Source organism: Podarcis liolepis, assembly GCF_965112155.1.
Source record: "Podarcis liolepis genome assembly, chromosome: 1".
NCBI classification, from domain to species: Eukaryota; Metazoa; Chordata; class Lepidosauria; order Squamata; family Lacertidae; genus Podarcis; species Podarcis liolepis.
Window position 1 is genome coordinate 16,239,578 of NC_139554.1, and position 18,780 is coordinate 16,258,357.

The window sequence follows — 18,780 nt, forward strand, 5'->3', positions numbered from 1 at the left end:
AAACATAATATGTTCTCTTACCTTCACGTACTGTTCAACTTCTGTTACGATCCCCATGACTGCAGAGTAAGACTCTTCAAGTGCTGAAGGGCCATCTGGCATCCGTGTCAGGGCATTACGGTAGAATTTTTCCTCTTCTGATAATTCATAGTGCACACCCACCTAACGAAAAACAGAAGATGTACCACATTTTGATTTAAAAGCAATGAGAGCTTTGATATTTATTTATTTTTTAAAGATTTAGCTTAAATCTACTCAAGATTCTTATGATTCAAAAGTAGTATTTCTTTATTCTTACCTGATATCTCTGACTTTGGATTCTAGGTAGTGACAGTATTACCATCTTCCAAGCAAACAGTTCTTGGAACAGTTTGTATCTGCAGTCTTCAATGGGTGGATTCAGGTAGATTACCTGGTTGGTTATCCGCAGTTCATGAACAACATTCTGCAGGAATATAAAGCCACGTTCAGTTTTGGTTTACTGGAGGAAGTAATAACAAAATGCATTAAACTATCATTAGTCTGGTAGCATTACCCCAAATTTGACTGGTATTAAGTTGGAAAGTTATCTTTGGATTTGTGCATTATAGGACAAATATAAACTGCACTAGATGAAGTTATGTATTCTGTTCAGTTTCCAAATAGCCACCTCTCCTGTAAAGCCTTTAGCTTAACCCTTAATCTTCACCATCAAGGCTAAGCACATATATGCAATCCTATATCCTCTCCTCCATGATCTGTCAAATTTTAGAATGAAAGCAGGGACACAGAGCTGTACCCTTTGTCTCTGAAATTCTTTAAAAAAATGTTTTTATTTATTTCCAAGCATGGTGTCTTCAGCAGTACATATATTTGTCATTTGATTCAGTAACAGTTATTGCAAAGGTTGATGAACGCAATACATCCTGTAACAATAGAACAAATAACTACTCCCCACAAGACACAGGGAATTGAACAGGACTAAAAAGAGGCGGCCATGGAAAAGGATGGTGGAGGCTGGCTAATGATTAGTATGAAAGAGCTTAAGACATGCCGGTTCCCTGCAACTCCAAGCTTTTAAATAAACGCTCATAATATAAGCATTCTTTCTGTGATCATAAGAGCTGGGAACTCAGCAAAATTATGGATTCTTATGGATTCTCTGGATGCCAACTTTTGTGCAAGATCATCAGATTTACCAGAATTGTGCAAACACAGGATGAGATTTAAGTTATACTGCATCATTTCAATACACATTTTTTCTAGTTTGAGATTTTGCATGCATTACTTCCAGCTTGCAAGACTCCATGGATTCAATTCAAGGTGAAGACACCACGTACTTTGATCTTTGGCTCTCCACCTGGCTTATGGCTGACTTGTGGAGCATCTGTGTCCATATCAACTTCTGCTTTGTCATCCGCTTGACCAAGTAGTACTTGAGTCCATGCTCTCAGCCCAGCCTGCAGACGAACTCCCAGTATTCTCTCGATCTAGGAAGCAATTGCATTAACAAAATTGAAGTACTTCAAGAAACGCAGCAGACCTGAAGTTAGCACATGCCACTAAACATCCACGGAAAGGTTTTTCTTATCAGCTTCCTTTCTTATTAGCCCCTTTGAGACCTGAGGATATGGACTGGTACTTAAAGCCCTCTGACAACAGGTCCTCGACACCTGTCCTTCTTGGCTGAATTAGGTTAACTGGAGCAGTGTGTGACTTACTATACAACTTGGGATCTTTGTACCTGTGAGCGATTCCTCCCACACAGCCCCACCTATGTGCTGAGATCTGTGGGGGGTGGGAGAGGAGGTACTCCCTGTGGTACCTCAGCTGTCAGCAGTTCATTATGTGGTGCTGCAAAGCAGGGCTTTCTCAGTGGCAGCACCCCAGTTATGGAACTCCCTCTCCTCTGAAATGTAGGCAACTCCCAATTTATGTCGGGGGTTATGTTCCGAGACACCATGCATTTAATTGAAATTGTGTATATTCGGAACAAGCCTGCAAACACCCTCTAAACCTCTGGAAACCCTTTTTAAAACCAAAAATGCCCCGAACTCCACAACTGCAGCCTCCAAACCTCCTTGGTCAAACTCCCAACTCTCCACAGGCCTCAAAGGTCGGTGCAAAGGCTCGTGGGATTACTAGATACCATTTTCATGATTTTAGGGCCGTTTCCCTCCTCTTTTTTGCCACTTCTGGGATTGCGGTGATGCGTGTGTGGATGGTCATGTAGGCCTTGGAACACACGTAAATGGGGAGTTGCCTGTACAGCTGTCATTGGCTCTTATACCTTTTAGGCACCAGCTGACAACATACTTTCATGCAAGGCTGTGAACTGCCTGGAGATATTTGGATGAAGAGTGGTATACAAATCTAATTAACGGCAACAATAATGCAGAAGAATGGTGGGCACTACTGCTGAGCCTATTGTTTTAGTATCACATACATTTGTAGCCTTGCAGTTGGACTCTGCATCCCGTGTGTGAAAGATGATGGGCTATATTAGGAAACCGTTAACTTCCAGCAGGCTTTTAACTCAAAATCTCTCAAGTGTTCAAAACCAGATAACTTTAAAATTAAACTTATTAAGAAATATAGCTATCTTGTCCCGGTAACCACTTGCAAAGCTTACCTCCATATCCAGTTTATTAACCCAGATGGGTAAATTGGAATATGAATGAAGATTCAAATCATCCACAGCTTTTTGAACTCTGTTTAAAATTTCGGAGAAGGTTTTGTGATCATACATGCAAGTTTCCAAGGATCTGACTTCCAGGTCTATTTTCTCTTCAATGATGAGCAAGTCATCCACCTAAAGGGCAGAAGTGAAATCAGTCTTTAAAGCTCAGTTTCAATATGCAAAATGATTGTTCTCCATAAAGCCACCTATTAACGAATGTCTAAGTTGCCTTTACAACATATATGTCTAATATATCTTTACTCACAGTGGATTCATAATTTAGACAAACAAGTACATGCTTATTACCAGTGTTAAGTTGCTTCTCTCAGGATTACTGCATTTGAATACAATTCAAATAAAAACTGCATTTTGAAGTATTGATTCCGCTAACTAGACTGACATCCTGTCTGGTATGTAATACTGTACTAATAAGGTTTTGACAAAAAATACTATAACCTGTTATATAGAGTCAATACTGCCTTGCTTCTAGTTGACTCAAATATTTTATAAAAAGGCTGTATCAAAATCCATTGTTGCATGAGACTTTCCTGCCAGGCCAGCTTTAAAAGTGTTGGCATTATGGCTACTAAACAGCTGAATGGCAATTTCTCCAAGGTTTCTTTATTGAAGCAATACATTATTGATAAATCATGCACTGCAAAAACCCCAAAAATAAACTTCAAAGCAAATTAACCTTTTCCTGGAAGTTGAAGACTGTCTCTGCCAGCCGTTGGACATATGGGTCCAGTTTGTACGATTCCCACACTAGAGCAATTCCTTCCCCGATCAAAGCCTGCACTTCCTTCTTTAGCCCAGCAACCAAGAGGGAAATGGTGTTCCGTTCTTCCACCTTTTCACAGGTCCGTTCGTATGTACGGACGCTTTCAATCAGAGAAATAGCAAAAGGATAGAGCTGATTTGCTTGGTGAGCTTTGTTGACTATTGCGAGAGGAACCCGGAACCCTAGCCACTTAAGGTTGCGGACTTCTTTCGACAGGGTGATTATTTCTGGGAGGAAGTTGACCTTCAGTTTGAGGACATTCCCTGTTCGGCCTCGAACACGAGTGCTTTCGATGGTGAAAATGCGGCCCGAGACACCAAGGTTACGCTGCTGAACCTTCCTGGCCCAATCATCAAATATTTCTTGGGTGTTGAGCTTCATACGGAAGCTGTCTCCATCCTGCTTCAGTTTTTGGCCCTCTACGTGGTTCTCCCAACCCTTCCCAAGGACATCTTCAACACGCTTCATGTAGGCCGTCAGCTGCCTGTCAATCTGTTTCGCCCAGATTATAGACCCCGATACTGGAGGCAAGTCTCTAACATGACTCATTTTGCAAGCCTGGCTCTGTGGATACTGCACTTTGAATTTGTCATGAAGCGACTCTATGTCATCTTTCACACGCTGAATCAGCTGTGTTTGGTATTCACGGATGGCACCTCTGATGTGGGGCCTGACAAACAGAGCATTGAACCTGGAGAAGATCCTGAACATTTCATTGGCATTCTTTGCTGTGCCCAGCTGGTCTCTTAGGCGAGCAGTAATGCGGGTCTCAACTCTATCGATTCTTTCATCATAACGTTTCATTGCAGCTTCCCAGGCCTCTGTGCCTTCTTTGGAAACATCCAAGCCATCGACTTCTTTAACGTTCTCATAAGCGAGGTTTACTTCTTCAATCGCGTTGGCATCAGCAGCGTCAAACAGCACTTCTGCTACTTTCATATCTTGTGGCTCAGGTACCTCTCCCTGATTTTGCTGGGGTACTGCAGTCACCTAAAAAGATAAAAAGATACCATTAAGCAACAGCAGTAGTAATCACACTACCAAGAACACACAGCAACATGGCCTCTTCCCCTAGCAAAGGTTCAACAACCAGCAGCCGTGGTTATTTCGCTCACTAGCTCACTTGTTTGCCAGATTTTCAGGGCCTCTTTTAATGTGTCTCTTGATAGTCACAATTCAATGACTATCAAGCTTTTCATTTTAGCATTTATCCTAGGAACCAGTAGGGGGAGCTCTCTTGCATTGAAGAAATTCCTTTGGAAATGGAGGGGCAAGTGAGTTCCTCCCAAATGAGGGGCAGCTTGCTTCGTAGAAAGTGTTCTAGGTGAAAATAGTCTGGGTCAAGACAAGAGTAAGTTCTGACTTTGAATGGACTAGTTCCATTCTAACAAATCACAACTCAAGTCTGTAAAAAAAGGCACCAGCCGTTGTACTTACCTGTGGTCTTAACACTCTCACGATAACTGCTCTCAGTTGTTCGTGTTGGCGTCGAAACTTCCGCATCTGATCAAGACGAGCCTGGAGCTTTCTGTGAGCAGGATTGATGCGCCACACCATCTTCAGATTCTCTTCCCTCTTTCTTTTCACAATGTCTCTCAGTAGGACTTGCAGTTTCTCATATTCATCGTCCCAGGTCTGGAAGACCTCAAAGCATGCAACCATGACCTGAAAGAAAGTTGAACACCGTCACTGAACACCATGCTCCATCACACAAATTCTGCATATTGTATGCGTTCACTAAGGATGTGATGATAGATCTTTATTTGCAGGGGGGATGGACTGGTAGATTATGAAAGAGTAGAAAAAGCTATATTGCACCAAACAATGACTTTGGTATTATGACCAACAACATCCGCCCATTTGACTGGGTTGCTGCAACCACTGTGGGCGGCTCCCAACAGAATATTAAAAACATGATAAAACACCAAACATTAAAAACTTCCCTAAACAGGGCTGTCTTCAAATGTTTTTTAAAAGTCAAATGTTTATTTCCTTTACATCTGATGGGAGGGCATTCCACAGGGCATGTGCCACCACCAAGTAACATCACTTCTCGCAGTGAAGGAACTGCCAGAAGGCCCTCAGTGCTCAATCTCAAGTGTCCGGGCTGAATGATGATGGTGGAGACGCTCCCTCAGGTATACAGGGCCAAAAGTTGTTTAAAAAAGAATTGTAAGGTAGTGTCATCACACATCTCTACCTTTTATTACCTATTCCAATGCTAAGGCTTCAGTTAGCAAGGAGGAGTGCAATGTGGCTGTAATTTTTTCCAAAAGTTTAGCTCAAGTTCCCACCCCCCACTGATCCCATAAGGATTTAAATGCAAGACTTGCCTTCTCAAATTCTTCATAGGCAACATGCATCAATTTCCGTGTCCCCAACACTTTGAGTAGCTGAGAACTCAGGTCTCTTGAAATGGCCTCCACCAGGCGCAGCGCTCGCTGAATAGGATACTTTGTATTTCTGATTTTTCTCAGGTGGGTGAATATTGCAACCAATGCCTGCCTTATTTTATCCAGTTCAGTAGCAGACAGCAAATCATTTAGAGGGAAGTCTTTCATCAATGGATTGTAGTCATTTACTGTCTCCAATGCCTGTTTTAGACCTAGATGGTACAAGAGAAAGCCGATTTCACTTTTTCAAACATTTAAAAGAATTTAATCACTTGGCTCGTGTTAATGTAAATGTGCTACAACAGCTACAGTCCTGCCAAATTCTGTTTCTGGACAGCTTCCACAAGCTCTTACCTGTGTCTGTATCAAAGCTGACAGTAGCATGAAAGCGTTTGCCGTGCTTCAAGATATCTAAAGTTAAGAGGACTTCAGGGCTTTCACGCTTCTCCTGAATACGGTATAGAGCACGTTCCAGGTTTAGCCAAAAGCTGATTTCTTGCAAAGCAGTGCCCGATGCAGGGTCCCGATCTAGTTTGGTCACCTTGAAAATTGGTAAAGAGGGTAATGAGGCTTCTACTGTTCAACAAATGGTGGAGTCAAAGCAACTGAAGGCATAACCATATGATCATACTGCCTGCTGAACCACATTAACTACTTGGCTATGTAAACAGAGGGCAGAGCAAAAAAAGATGTTGCCTGACTGGAACTGAGCGGAGTCCTACCTATGTACAGAAAAGGACTTAGGTGCAAATGAAAACCCGATTCCAACACTACAGCTGCAATCCTAAATATTAAGGAGTCTCAATGTACACAGTGGGACTTGCTTCTAAGTAAACTGTAAGACCATTTGGTTATACAGACATTATCTCCCATCTCCAAAATATTAATCTATGGATTACTTACATTCATCAGCTTCAGATGGATTATCTCAAAGTAGATGGAAGGGTTTATTAAAAAAAATAAAACTGCTAAATAATGTACCTGAGTGTGTTCACATTGCTACACATAAAATAGTTAATGGAAGGATATAGGAAAGTAAGATGTGTAACTGCTTCTTATTTTTAAATTAAGAACATGCAGTTCCAAATATGCTCCAGATCACACACTGAAGATTTCACCCTCACTTTAACAATATGCAACTGGGAAGGTATCCAACAACGAACTAAAGAGGGAAACTGAACATCCCTTGAACACTAAACTTCTTTTTTGAATTTACCTTTTGGATTTCTCTAATCCACCGGTTAACTCCAGACTGCAGCTGGTTGAGAAAAGTTGGGTCTTCAACTTTATCACCAAAATCAGTAACCTTCGGCTTTTCTCCACGCTCATAGCACTGCTTAGCAACATTGGTAATGATTGGATGAATTGGCAAACTAATCTCTGGGATTTCAATGTTCTGCTGCAGATGAAGAAGTCCCATTTCGAGTTCCGCAATTTTTTTCTCAACGGAGGGAGCCATTTTATCGCCATCCCTGAGGGAACACGGAAGTGAGCCAAAGGAAAATCCACCACACATAGTCACGTACAATTAATGTGCATGCAGCTGCCCTCCCCACCCTATAAAGACAACATATATTTCCATTTTTCAAATTTCTTAAGCTAGCACGTGAGGCTAAGATTTCAAAGGGCTAGCCAATGAGGTTCAATTTAACATAGTTCAACATTACCGTATTTTTCGCCCCATAGGACACACCGCCCCCTAAGATGCACCTAGGTGGTTTTTTTTGGGGGGGGGATAAAGAAAAAAAAATTTATTTCCCCCCCAGGCGCGGGGCTGGCACGGGGGAAGCCCAAGCTTCCGCCGACCCCAGCCCCCAGAACAGGCTGCTGTCTGCAAGCCTTGCGAGCCCGGCGGGACCTCCCGCCGGGCGCACAAGGCTTGCAGACACTTTCCCGAAGCACGGGGCATCCTCCGGAGGGCACCCTGTGCTTCGGGCTGCCGCCCCAAGCCTCACGCACCCGGCGGGACCTCCCGCGGGGCGCGGGAGGCTTGCGGATACCTTCCCGAAGCACGGGGCGTCCTCAGGAGGGCACCCCGTGCTTCGGGATGCAGGCTGCCGCCCAAAGCCTCGTGTGCTGGGCGCGGGAGGCTTGCGGACACCTTCCCGAAGCACGGGGCATCCTCTGGAGGGCACCCTGTGCTGCAGGCTGCTGCCTGCAAGCCTTGCAAGCCCGCGGGAACTCCCCCCGGCTCGCAAGGTTTGCGGATAGCTTCCTGAAGCCTGGAGAGTGAGAGGGGTCGGTGCGCACCGTTGCCTCTCACTCGGCAGGCTTCAGCGAAAGCCTGCATTCGCGCCATAGGATGCACACACATTTCCCCTTCATTTTTGGAGGGGAAAAAGTGTGTCCTATAGGGCGAAAAATACGGTACCCATGTTGTTTGGCAAGCTGCTCCCTAATCTCTGGGGATCTTTGGTTGCAGAGAAGCTGCAGTCAGAAGAAAAGCTTGGGGAAGCTCTAATCCACACAAACATGTGCTTCAACATACACACAAAGCTCTTAGGATCTTGACCACCATCTACTTTCCAGTTATATCTTCCTTCCCTTGCACATCTTTTATTCCTTCATGTACACAACGGCTAGAAATTACAGAAACGAAAGTAGTTACCTGTCTGCTTTGCCAGACTCTCTGATGTAGGACTTAAAGAAGGGAGCAACAGCGTTGCTGATGAAGGAATGCAGAGTTTCATACGGGGAGTCTTCACTGAGAGTAAGCACCCTGAGCTGTGAGGACACAGGCTTGTCCGCATCAATTACTGGTGCTCGTTTAATGAATGCCAAACTGTAAACCAAAGAAATAATATTAAGTACCTATTCAATTTAACCTGAGAACATATGTATTTTGGGGTTCACAAGGTAATTGTAGTTTAATGAACATTAACCTCTTTAGGGTTAAAGAAGTTCTAGACATTTAAAGGTTTCCTAACATTTTAAAAGAAAGAAAAGTTTCAATGGTTAGGATTGAAGGACTATGGTACTTTACGTGGGTAAAATCTTGCCTACCCAGACTCTATGCTTTTGTATGCAGAATGAGGATGCAATGTGAGTGGGGTCTCACAGGGGCTAAGGGAGTGAGGAGTCAGGGACATGGTTTAATTCTGTCTTGTAGCATCAACTATATTTGCAGGTGGAAGTTCTTTTCTAAGAAAAGGAGGAAAGAAGCTTCTCCTTTCTGTTCCCCCTTCGCCATGTACTTGCTTTCTTCTGTTTGCAGATATGCAGTTCACAGATCAATCTGCAAGATCATCTGCTTGGGCTCTACAGTAAACAGCCAGCTAAGGTTCTTCCTGTTTGTAGTTCTATTCATGAGTAAGCCTTGCTCATGACTGCATCTGCTGTCAGAAGGCACCCCCCAGGCAGAAAACCAGATGTCCCCATGTTGTCTTTCCAGAGTTAAGACCATGGTTTATGCTCAGAAGTGAAATGCCAACCAGTGGCTCGGTCCAGAATTTGGTGTGAACCAAATTTCCGGGAATTCAGGAAAAAATATTGCATGCACACTCATGGAAATTATTAACCTCATCTCTTTAGAAGCTTATAGGGAAGTTTATAATGTTTGATGTTTTACTGTGTTTTTTATATTTTGTTAGGAACCGACCAGAATGGCTGGGGAAACCCAGTCAGATGGGTGGCTTATAAATAATAAAATTGTTTTTGTTCTTTTTCTTTGTTGTGGACCCCACGCCCTTTTAAATATCTGCCTTGGGTTTTTTGGTGGTTTTTTTGTCACAATCGGGATCACAAGGGAGAAAGAGGCACTCAGGCAGAAAGCATAGCTCTCGCTCTCTCCTTCACTTTGCACTTCCCAGTTAGAAAGAAGGAACAACATTTCTACATTATGTGAGCATAGAAAATTGGTGGAGCGGGCAGGAACAGTAGGAGAAAATGGCAGAGAGATTCTGCAGTCATACGACAGGCATCTATCAGTCAGTGGGCATGGCTCTCATTCAACTCTTCCTGCCCAACTAACATTGGCCCAGGTGAGAATTTCCTACCGATAGAGCTTTTTCCTAAATCTCAGAATTCCTCTTCAGTCCCACAATTGCATCAAGTGAACAGCTTGTTTGTTTATTGCCAGAAGAGACACAGATTCAACTCACCTGTTTGACTTCATCCCATAATGAATGTCAGTACTTATGCCATAGGAAATAAATTCCTTCTCTTCCTCTCCTTCATCACCAACATCCTCTGTAAAGAATTAGGAAATTTTTATTAACATCTCCTGAATGTCCTCTCCTACATGACTCTGAAGCTAGAGGAATTCATTAGCATTAACTTTATTGCACAAAAACCTCTCTCTTTCCCTTTATTCTATGTTAGCCTACTCTGGCTTCTCAACAAAATCCAGTTCTTCTTAAATTGAGAGGAAATCAGATTTATTTAAAAGCAGTCAGCTTCCTCAAACAGAATGAATTTAAGATATATATAAAAATAGCAGAAGAACCAAGATAAAAAGGGAAGAGCCCTGTTAATAACCCACAATTCAGAGGATGATGTCACTGCTTTAGCAGCCAACACTACAGCAATGAAACCACTGCAATGCAGCACAGCAATTCTTCCATCTGAGAGGCACACCCAAACAGGAGAACAGAAAGAGAAAGTGTACTGGACAAAGAATAGATCTTTTCAGGAAAGAACCCTGTAATAAAGAGAATTGTATGCATTCCTTATAATATCAGCCAAAAAAAAAGCACCATTTTTTCATTATAAAGTTGCTGTCAAGAACTGTGAAACCTTTGCACTGTGTACTTTCAATAAGCATCAATTTCCACAAAGCTTGATTATAAACAGCAGCAACCTTGGTACTTCTCAAGCCATAGCCCTTTTCCAGGAGAAACTATACTGGAGCAAATGCTGCCAAAATGTAAGATTCTGCAAGCATGTGTCCTTTTTGCCAAATCTTATGCAAAAGCATCAGGGTTTGCTTTGCAATTAATACAAAAAGTAAAAGGTTTGATAGAGATACGTTTCACCATAGCTGACATTCAATTTGAGGAATAGGTTTGAATCAATGAGAGCCAGTGTGGTGTAGTGGTTAAGAGCGGTAGTCACATAATCTGGGGAACCGGGTTCGCGTCTCCGCTCCTCCACATGCAGCTGCTGGGTGACCTTGGGCCAGTCACACTTCTGTGAAGTCTCTCAGCCCCACTCACCTCACAGAGTGTTTGTTGTGGAGGAGGAAGGGAAAGGAGAATGTTAGCCGCTTTGAGACCCCTTAAAGGGAGTGAAAGGCGGGATATCAAATCCAAACTCCTCTTCTTCTTCAATCAAGATATCAATATGTTGCTTCAACTGTACAACACTGCTTCCAGAAGAGTGTCTTTAGGACACACAATATAGATTTCTCCAACAGACACGTTATTTGTTTCCAGCCTCAAAACTATACTATTTCAAAGACTTCTTTAGATGAGAGAGAAAGAATATGCAGGAATATGTGAGAGTATCTACCTCCTTCACGTTGTACAAATACTACTGTTCTTTCAGAAAGTCACCCACATGCAACATTTAAAAGTTTTGCAACAACAGTGTAGTGCCTCCCGCAACAGAAGTGAAAAGCTCATTAAAAAATTGTGTCAAGGAAGAGTTACATTTTACGTGTACAGATCTATGTGCACTCATACACATGAGCGCAACATTCAAATGACCTTACAGTTTGGATCTCGAGAAGATGGAAGCATTTATCTCAACAATAAGCCACTGTTTAAGCCTGCGAGTTTTTCAGGAGCAAATGGCAATGATGTAATGAATCAACATTAACAACTAGGATGTACTATATTGAGCAGGGCTCCAGTAAGACTCATAGAGCTCTCTTTGGTTTATATTTAACATTGCATTAGCAACTGCTGCACTATCTGCACTACAAGCCAAACTCTTCGGGCACATTGCATATCAAAAAGTTACAGGGAGACAGCCAATTAATTCATGCTCAGAGTAGACCCATTGAAATCAATCAACTTAATTGTCTCTTTTTATTATTATTATTATTATTATTATTATTATTATTATTATTATTATTATTATTATTATTATTATATTTGTATGAGTATGACTTAGTAGGCAATCACCCAAAAAACGTTAATAGTTCACAAAGGAGGATCATTAGAACTATTCCAGGACTATGCTTTAGTCATGGAATTACAATTGGTCTGTTTACACTCATTAAAGCTGCTCATGAACCACAGAGAAAGTTATGCTAGGGCCTAGAATATGGCTGCCATAAGTCTGGATTTTCTCAGACATTACCGGGATTTCAAAGGGGCAATTGACATCCGGGGGGGGGGGGGGATTTCCGAAAGGTGGCGCTTTGTCCTGGATCTTAGGCAAGTCAACTGAAAATTTGCAGGGTGACCAGGTTTTTACTTTTTGAAATATGGCAACCCTAGCCTGGAATAACTATTATTGCTCAGGGACTTTAATAAAATATCTATGCCAGGGGTAGCCAACATGGTGGACTTTCAGACTCTAATTCCCATCATCTATCACGGGCCATGCTGACTAGGGCTGATAGGAGCTTCAGTCTCAAACATCTGGAAGGCATGATGTTAGCTATCTCAATAAGCTCTCTAGTTCTGGTCTATCTAAAACAAATATTATACTTTTTTATGTTTAAATTTACATAGCTCAGTCCTCTATGAAAGTTCTCTTGTTTATCTAAGCAGCCAGCAGAAGAAGAAGAAGAAGAAGAAGAGTTTGGATTTGATATCCCGCCTTTCACTCCCCTTCAGGAGTCTCAAAGCGGCTAACATTCTCCTTTCCCTTCCTCCCCCACAACAAACACTCTGTGAGGTAAGTGGGGCTGAGAGACTTCAAAGAAGTGTGACTAGCCCAAGGTCACCCAGCAGCTGCATGTGGAGGAGCGGAGACTCGAACCCAGTTACCCAGATTACAAGACTACCGCTCTTAACCACTACACCACACTGGCTCTCGAACTCAGAACTCAGCAAACAGGCCAGGTTGTCTTTCTGAGGGACACCTGGGCACAGAGAAATCCTGCCAATAGAGTTAATGTTTGGAAAATGGGACACACCTCCTGGGGAGGGATTAACAATGCTCGGAAGTGGGGGCAGGGTGCTTACCAACAGCAAATTCTTGCAGAAGATTAGTTACAAATAATACTTTGAAAACCTCCGTCTACAGTAGCTGATAGTACTGAAACTGATGCAAAATCTCAATAATTCACTAAAAGCTTTCCAAAGGCCAAACTTACACTAGTAGCCAATCAACATCTCACCACTGTAACATATGTAGAGACTTTTTCCTTTCGGACTGTGATATACTGCTGACTACAGTACAGGTAACTTGCAACTTACGCACATTTAACTTTATGCACTTGGTAAAATTAGAAAATAAAAAGGGTGCGGACGTCAGAGGAAAAAAGGCTTCAGCAATCCCACCTGCCATTGAACCCATATGCAATTTTGGTGTTAGGCACTATCCCTGGAATGTAATCCCAATATAAACTGAGAGCCATCTGGAACCTTATCAGCATGCCTTAAAAACAACAACAACCCACGCACATTCATATACCCCAGCCAGCTTGGAGAATGGCAGAGGAGATGCAATTACAGTAGCTGGAGTGCTGGGATTATTGACATTACATCTTGAGAACCACTGTGTATATAACAAACCTGTGGCCTTTCAGATGATGTTGGACCACAACTGCCATCATTGCAGATCCTGACCATTGGCAGGCTATGACTGATAGCATGATTGACATAAAAAGTCCACCAACGGTCTAGAATGATGGCTTATCCAGAAAGTACCATCATTCCCTTGCTATATAAACGGCTCAGGACCACAGTACCTCAAGGACCACCTCTCTCCATATGAACCTACCCAGACCCAGAGATCATCGTCTGAGGCCCTTCTTCCATGTCATCAAAATGCCTTCAAGAAATGGATTTAGAAATGCATGGCCCCCATATAAGTGGAAATTGCATGCAAGAACAGACATATGGCACTTCCTTACGGCATTATACCTCTAGTTCCTAGAAAGACATACATAGCAGAAGATCTGGCACGCAACACATATTTTTCTCTACAATGAGCCTTATGGTGTCTGCTGACCGAGAGAGGAAGGGGTTGAAGACTAGAATGATCCTGTGCTTACTACTTGTCCAATCTGTAGAACTACGTAAGATGTGAGTGGAAACAAATAGGCTAATCCTCCCATACATGGAAGCATGGGATCTACAATTAACGGCCACCCAACAATCCCCAGGTACTGGTCTGTCCTTCTAGCTGACAACCTATAAGCCAAAAGAGTGTTGTCCAGTTCTGCCAAAGGACAATTGGAGATAAGACGAGGTGAACCAGAATGTCACCATTTGTCATTCTCAGTGCAGTTCTACATAGAACTGTAGAGTTGGAAGCAGTGTTGGAAATTCCCCAGGTGCCAGGCACGTTTTGCTAGTGGGTCCAATTTTGACCACATGGATATCTCTGGATGCCAGGTTGACAACTGACATCCTCATCTGGCTGACCCTCCAGCTTTCTTAAGCATGCAAGAAGAGTTTATTACATTTATAGCCCACCTTTTTTATCCAAGGAGCACAGTGGTGCCCCGCAAGACGAATGCCTCGCAAGATGGAAAACCCGCTAAACGAAAGGGTTTTCCGTTTTTGAGCTGCTTCGCAAGACGATTTTCCCTATGGGCTTGCTTTGCAAGACGAAAACGTCTTGCGAGTGTTCCGATTTCCCCCCGCTTCCCCCCCTTTTTCTAAGCCGCCAATAGCCTTTTAGCTGCTAATCCGCTAAGCCTTTAATAGCCGCTAAACCGCTAATAGGGTTGCTTCACAAGACGAAAAAACCGCTAGACGAAAAGACTCATGGAACGGATTAATTTTGTCTTGCGAGGCACCACTGTACATGATTTATCCCCTCCTCAGTTATTCCCTACAATGACCCTGAGGTAGGTTAAGAAGCTGTGACAGGCCCAAGGTCCACAAATGAGCTTCATGAGCCCTCATTCCCAGGTCCTAGTCAGACACTCTAAACCAGGCATGGCCCAACTTGACTACAATTCCCATCATTCCTAGCTAACAGGACCAGTGGTCAGGGATGATGGGAACTGTAGTCCCAAAACATTTGGAGGGCCAAGTCTGGCCATGCCTGCAACATACACCACACTGGCTTCCCAGAGTTCTTCTGCTATGGGACAGCTATATAAAACAAGTAGGTAAATAAATGTGGGGAAAACAAAATGTCACTTAAGAGAAGGATCTGAAATATTATCCTTCAAGCCTGGAATTTGTTTTATTCGATGTTTTAATGTGCTGTAAACCACTTCAAGATTTTTTTTCTTTAAAATATAAAGCGGTATAGAAATGAAATGAATATTAATAATAAATCCCATTGCAAAAAGGGGGAAAAGGCACATAGACATTCCATTCTGGAGACAACGTAGCTCTAAGGTGCAATTTGGCTTATACATCTGAGTTTCTAACACTGGTTGGAAGGAAACCCAAGGGTCACCTAGTCCAACCCCAAGCAATGCATGGAATCTAGTTCCTGATGAGAGGGTGAAACTGGATTAGAAAATAGTGTACTGTGCCAATACAGATAACCTAACAACCCTGCGAAAGTGAAACACTGTCATTTTGCCCTTGAACCCAGGGTTGTCAGTTTTTGTTACTGGTTTTTACCTTTGCCTTTAATATCAGCTTGACAAAATAAAAAAATTCCTTCCAGTAGCACCTTAAAGACCAACTAAGTTAGTTCTTGGTATGAGCTTTCGTGTGCATGCACACTTCTTCAGATACCAGAAGTGTGCATGCACACGAAAGCTCATACCAAGAACTAACTTAGTTGGTCTTTAAGGTGCTACTGGAAGGAATTTTTTTATTTTGACTATGGCAGACCAACACAGCTACCTATCTACTATCAGCTTGACAGTCAGGCAAGCAACAGCAACTGTGTTTATCTCCATGCCAGGAAAAGCTTCACCTACTGATTCTGGCACACCAAGCTGTTGTCAAAGGCATAGAAGCCAACCAGATGGCGGTTTGTCTTCCTGGCGACTTGGCAACCCTACTATCCACCTTCAGAGCACTCTGCATCACAGTGCTCAGAAGAAGTCAATCCCACACTGGGAATTCCTCTTACGCAAGCAGAGCATTACTGTGTGCTGTACCTTGGACTATTAACCCAGCGATCATGCTCATTTTACATGTGGAAAGGCCTCACTCTGCCTGAATCCCCAAAGATCCTCTGCCTGTCTGGACAACAAAGAGACACGTGACAATTTCCAGAGCGGTGGCTTTGTCCAGCATGTTGCAGCAAAAACAAGCCTCGCTGCATCCTAAATATTTCATTCTTTTATGGCGTGAGGTGATAGCATGGATTAGAGCTCAGATGCACGAAACCTCCGCCTCAGTTGGCAGGTGTGTGTGTGTGTGTGTGTGTGTGTTGAGAAGAACAAGGATAGATAACACCGGTGCACCCACATTAAACAGAAATAATTTGAAATGGTGTGAGGCAGCTTCCTATCTGTGCAAGCTCCACCCAGGCAGGTATGGCCTGACTTGAACTGTTTTATTTGTGGCATTGAGGGTCACTGTATCGACTTGCAAAAAAGGCTTTGTTCACACAGATCTAGATAAGATATACCATTATTCTTTATTAGATCCGCCTATTGCCTGTCACCCGAAGATCCTGGGGAGGTTTGCAGCATAAATAATAATAATAGTAATACAGAACAAGACCATAAGAAAACAAAAAACCCACAACGAAAACAATAACAAACCCAACCAACAACCAACCCCGCTCCCCTCCCACATTGAAAGTGATGGTTCATCAGCCCAAGGCCTGGTTGAAGAGGAAGATGCGTTGATGAGGAGACTGCCGGATCAGGCCACGGAGAGGGCAGATGTGCGGAGAATGAGATTTATTCCTGTTACTGGCGAAGTGGGGGGGGGGATTGAGAGAGAGATTAAAGGCGGTGAAGGACGGGCTCCCTCAGCCCGCCAGCCTGAAGAAGACAAAGCGGCGGCGGCGGCGCCATTTTGACAGCCGAGGGAGCGGCGGCATCGGCAGCCTCCGTCTTCCCCAGCGGCCCCACCCCTCTCTCCATCCTCCTCCTTCCCCTCCGCTGCTCCTCCCTTGTTTATCCCCATCTGGAAGGGAAAACCTCTAGGCCTCCCGCAGAAAGCGAGCGAGGAAGCCGCCGCCCTGAAACACGCAGCCAGCCAGGCGGTCGGGCGGGGCTGGTGGGACTGGGGTGTCTCTGGGCTGCCGACTCACCCTTGAGGGTGGAGCGCTCGACCAGCACGGCGTGGACCTGCGGGTCGGAGAGGAACTTGCGCATCTGCTCCACGGCGCCTTTCTCCTCCAGCGCCGCCTCCAGCGCGGCCGGCGCCTCGCCGCCATCCTCCAGCAGCAGCGGCACCAGCTTGCGCAGGTGCTTCTGCAGCACCGCCACGTCCGCCACGTTCTGCACCGCCGAACCGGTCACCTCCAGCCCGCCGTCCTCTCCCCCTCCTCCTCCGCCGCCTCCCCCTACCGAATCGGACATGGCTGCTGAGGGTTCGTGGGATTCTCCCCCACCCCTCGAAGCCGATGGATAAAACCCCGCTAGAGACGAGACGCAGCTAACTCCCCCGACAGCCGCTGAGTTCTACGGCTCAGCGGTACTGAGCCCGCCGCGCCCGCCCCGCCGCTCTTTTAACCACCGCCTCTCGCCGTCGGAGCCGCCCCGGAGGATGATGGGAAGCGTAGTCGGGGAAACCCGCCCGGGCTTGGAGCTGAAGAGGGGGTCTGGGGTAGGGTGGACTACAAGTCCCGACATGCATCTGAAAGGGGACACCCGCTCCCCCCTCCAGAGGGTCACGCGGGCAATGTAGTTCAGGTTTCCGGCGGTGGGGCTCTGATTTGCTTTGAATGCAAAGGCTGGTGCCGCGTTGGTTTTACAGTATTGTAATGATCAGCATATATATTAAAATAAAAAAATTCCTTCCAGTAGCACCTTAAAGCACCTTCTTCAGATAAGTGTGCATGCACACGAAAGCTCATACCAAGAACTAACTTAGTTGGCCTTTAAGGTGCTACTGGAAGGAATTTTTTTATTTTGACTATGGCAGACCAACACGGCTACCTATCTGTAACTGAAACATATATATTAAATATGTTTGAACTCATCCATGTTAATATTTTTTTTTAATGATTGGGTTTTTTAAGCTGCTCTTATCCCCTTCCCCCGTAAACCACTTGGAGTCCCTGTCAGGCGGAAAAGGGGGGTATAAATAAATATACGGTACAATTATGATAATAGTAATAATGTGAGAAAACCCTCAGGTTTCAATCCTGAGCATCACTTGCCTTCCTGGGCTCCTTTGGGAGGAAGGGCATTAACAATTTGTAAAGTTACTTGTCTCTTTTGGATTCTCATATGTAGTTTTTGGCACCATCGAAGGACGCTAGTATGCAATGCGTGTTTTCCTGCTCAGAAAGCTATGAGAGTGCAATCCTCAGGCCCCGGTTTTCTACAAAAGGACTTCAGTGGGGTTTGCTTTTGAGTAGGTATCTGCAGGATTGCGCTGTTAAATTCTGCCACTCTTGTAAGCTAGCAAATACGATGATGTTTTAAATGTAAGCCTGCTTTAGACATGGGACTATTTTTTAAAAAATTGTCTAGCCAAAGCCATTGCAAGAGATGAAAATACACAGGACAGAATAAGATTAATTACACAGTTAAAATTAAAGGTGTGTGTGTGTGTGTGTGTGTGTTCTAGAGATAATGTAAAGCAAATGCAACGCCCAGGCTGTTTCTTTCTCCAGGAAGCAGAACTCAATAGGGCGCAAATGTCAGATTTGTGACCCCGCCTTCCCGCTTATTCTCAGGAAATCTTATTTTCGAAGCCAAAGGCTGCAGGAGAAAAACTACTTGTTCCAGATTGCACTGCGACTGTTTCCGCCGGAGCAATGAAGAAGCAGTTTTGAGGCTGTCGCTA

At 44.0% G+C, this 18,780-nt stretch overlaps 1 protein-coding gene across 1 annotated transcript in view; it reads right to left on the minus strand.

The window, feature by feature from the left end:
- Window positions 1–17,498, minus strand: part of DYNC1H1 (dynein cytoplasmic 1 heavy chain 1) — a 59,292-nt gene extending 41,794 nt beyond the window's left edge. Inside the window, exons 1-12 of the mRNA XM_083516613.1 lie at window positions 17,075–17,498; window positions 9,934–10,021; window positions 8,442–8,615; window positions 7,050–7,305; window positions 6,188–6,374; window positions 5,774–6,045; window positions 4,878–5,105; window positions 3,354–4,430; window positions 2,612–2,791; window positions 1,320–1,469; window positions 299–445; window positions 22–162 (exon numbers count right to left, since the gene is read on the minus strand). Of these exons, the coding sequence (XP_083372739.1) occupies window positions 22–162; window positions 299–445; window positions 1,320–1,469; window positions 2,612–2,791; window positions 3,354–4,430; window positions 4,878–5,105; window positions 5,774–6,045; window positions 6,188–6,374; window positions 7,050–7,305; window positions 8,442–8,615; window positions 9,934–10,021; window positions 17,075–17,345 (3,171 nt within the window). The 5' untranslated portion in view covers window positions 17,346–17,498. The remainder of the gene's footprint in view (window positions 1–21; window positions 163–298; window positions 446–1,319; window positions 1,470–2,611; window positions 2,792–3,353; window positions 4,431–4,877; window positions 5,106–5,773; window positions 6,046–6,187; window positions 6,375–7,049; window positions 7,306–8,441; window positions 8,616–9,933; window positions 10,022–17,074) is intronic.
- Between the last annotated feature and the right edge of the window lie 1,282 nt (window positions 17,499–18,780).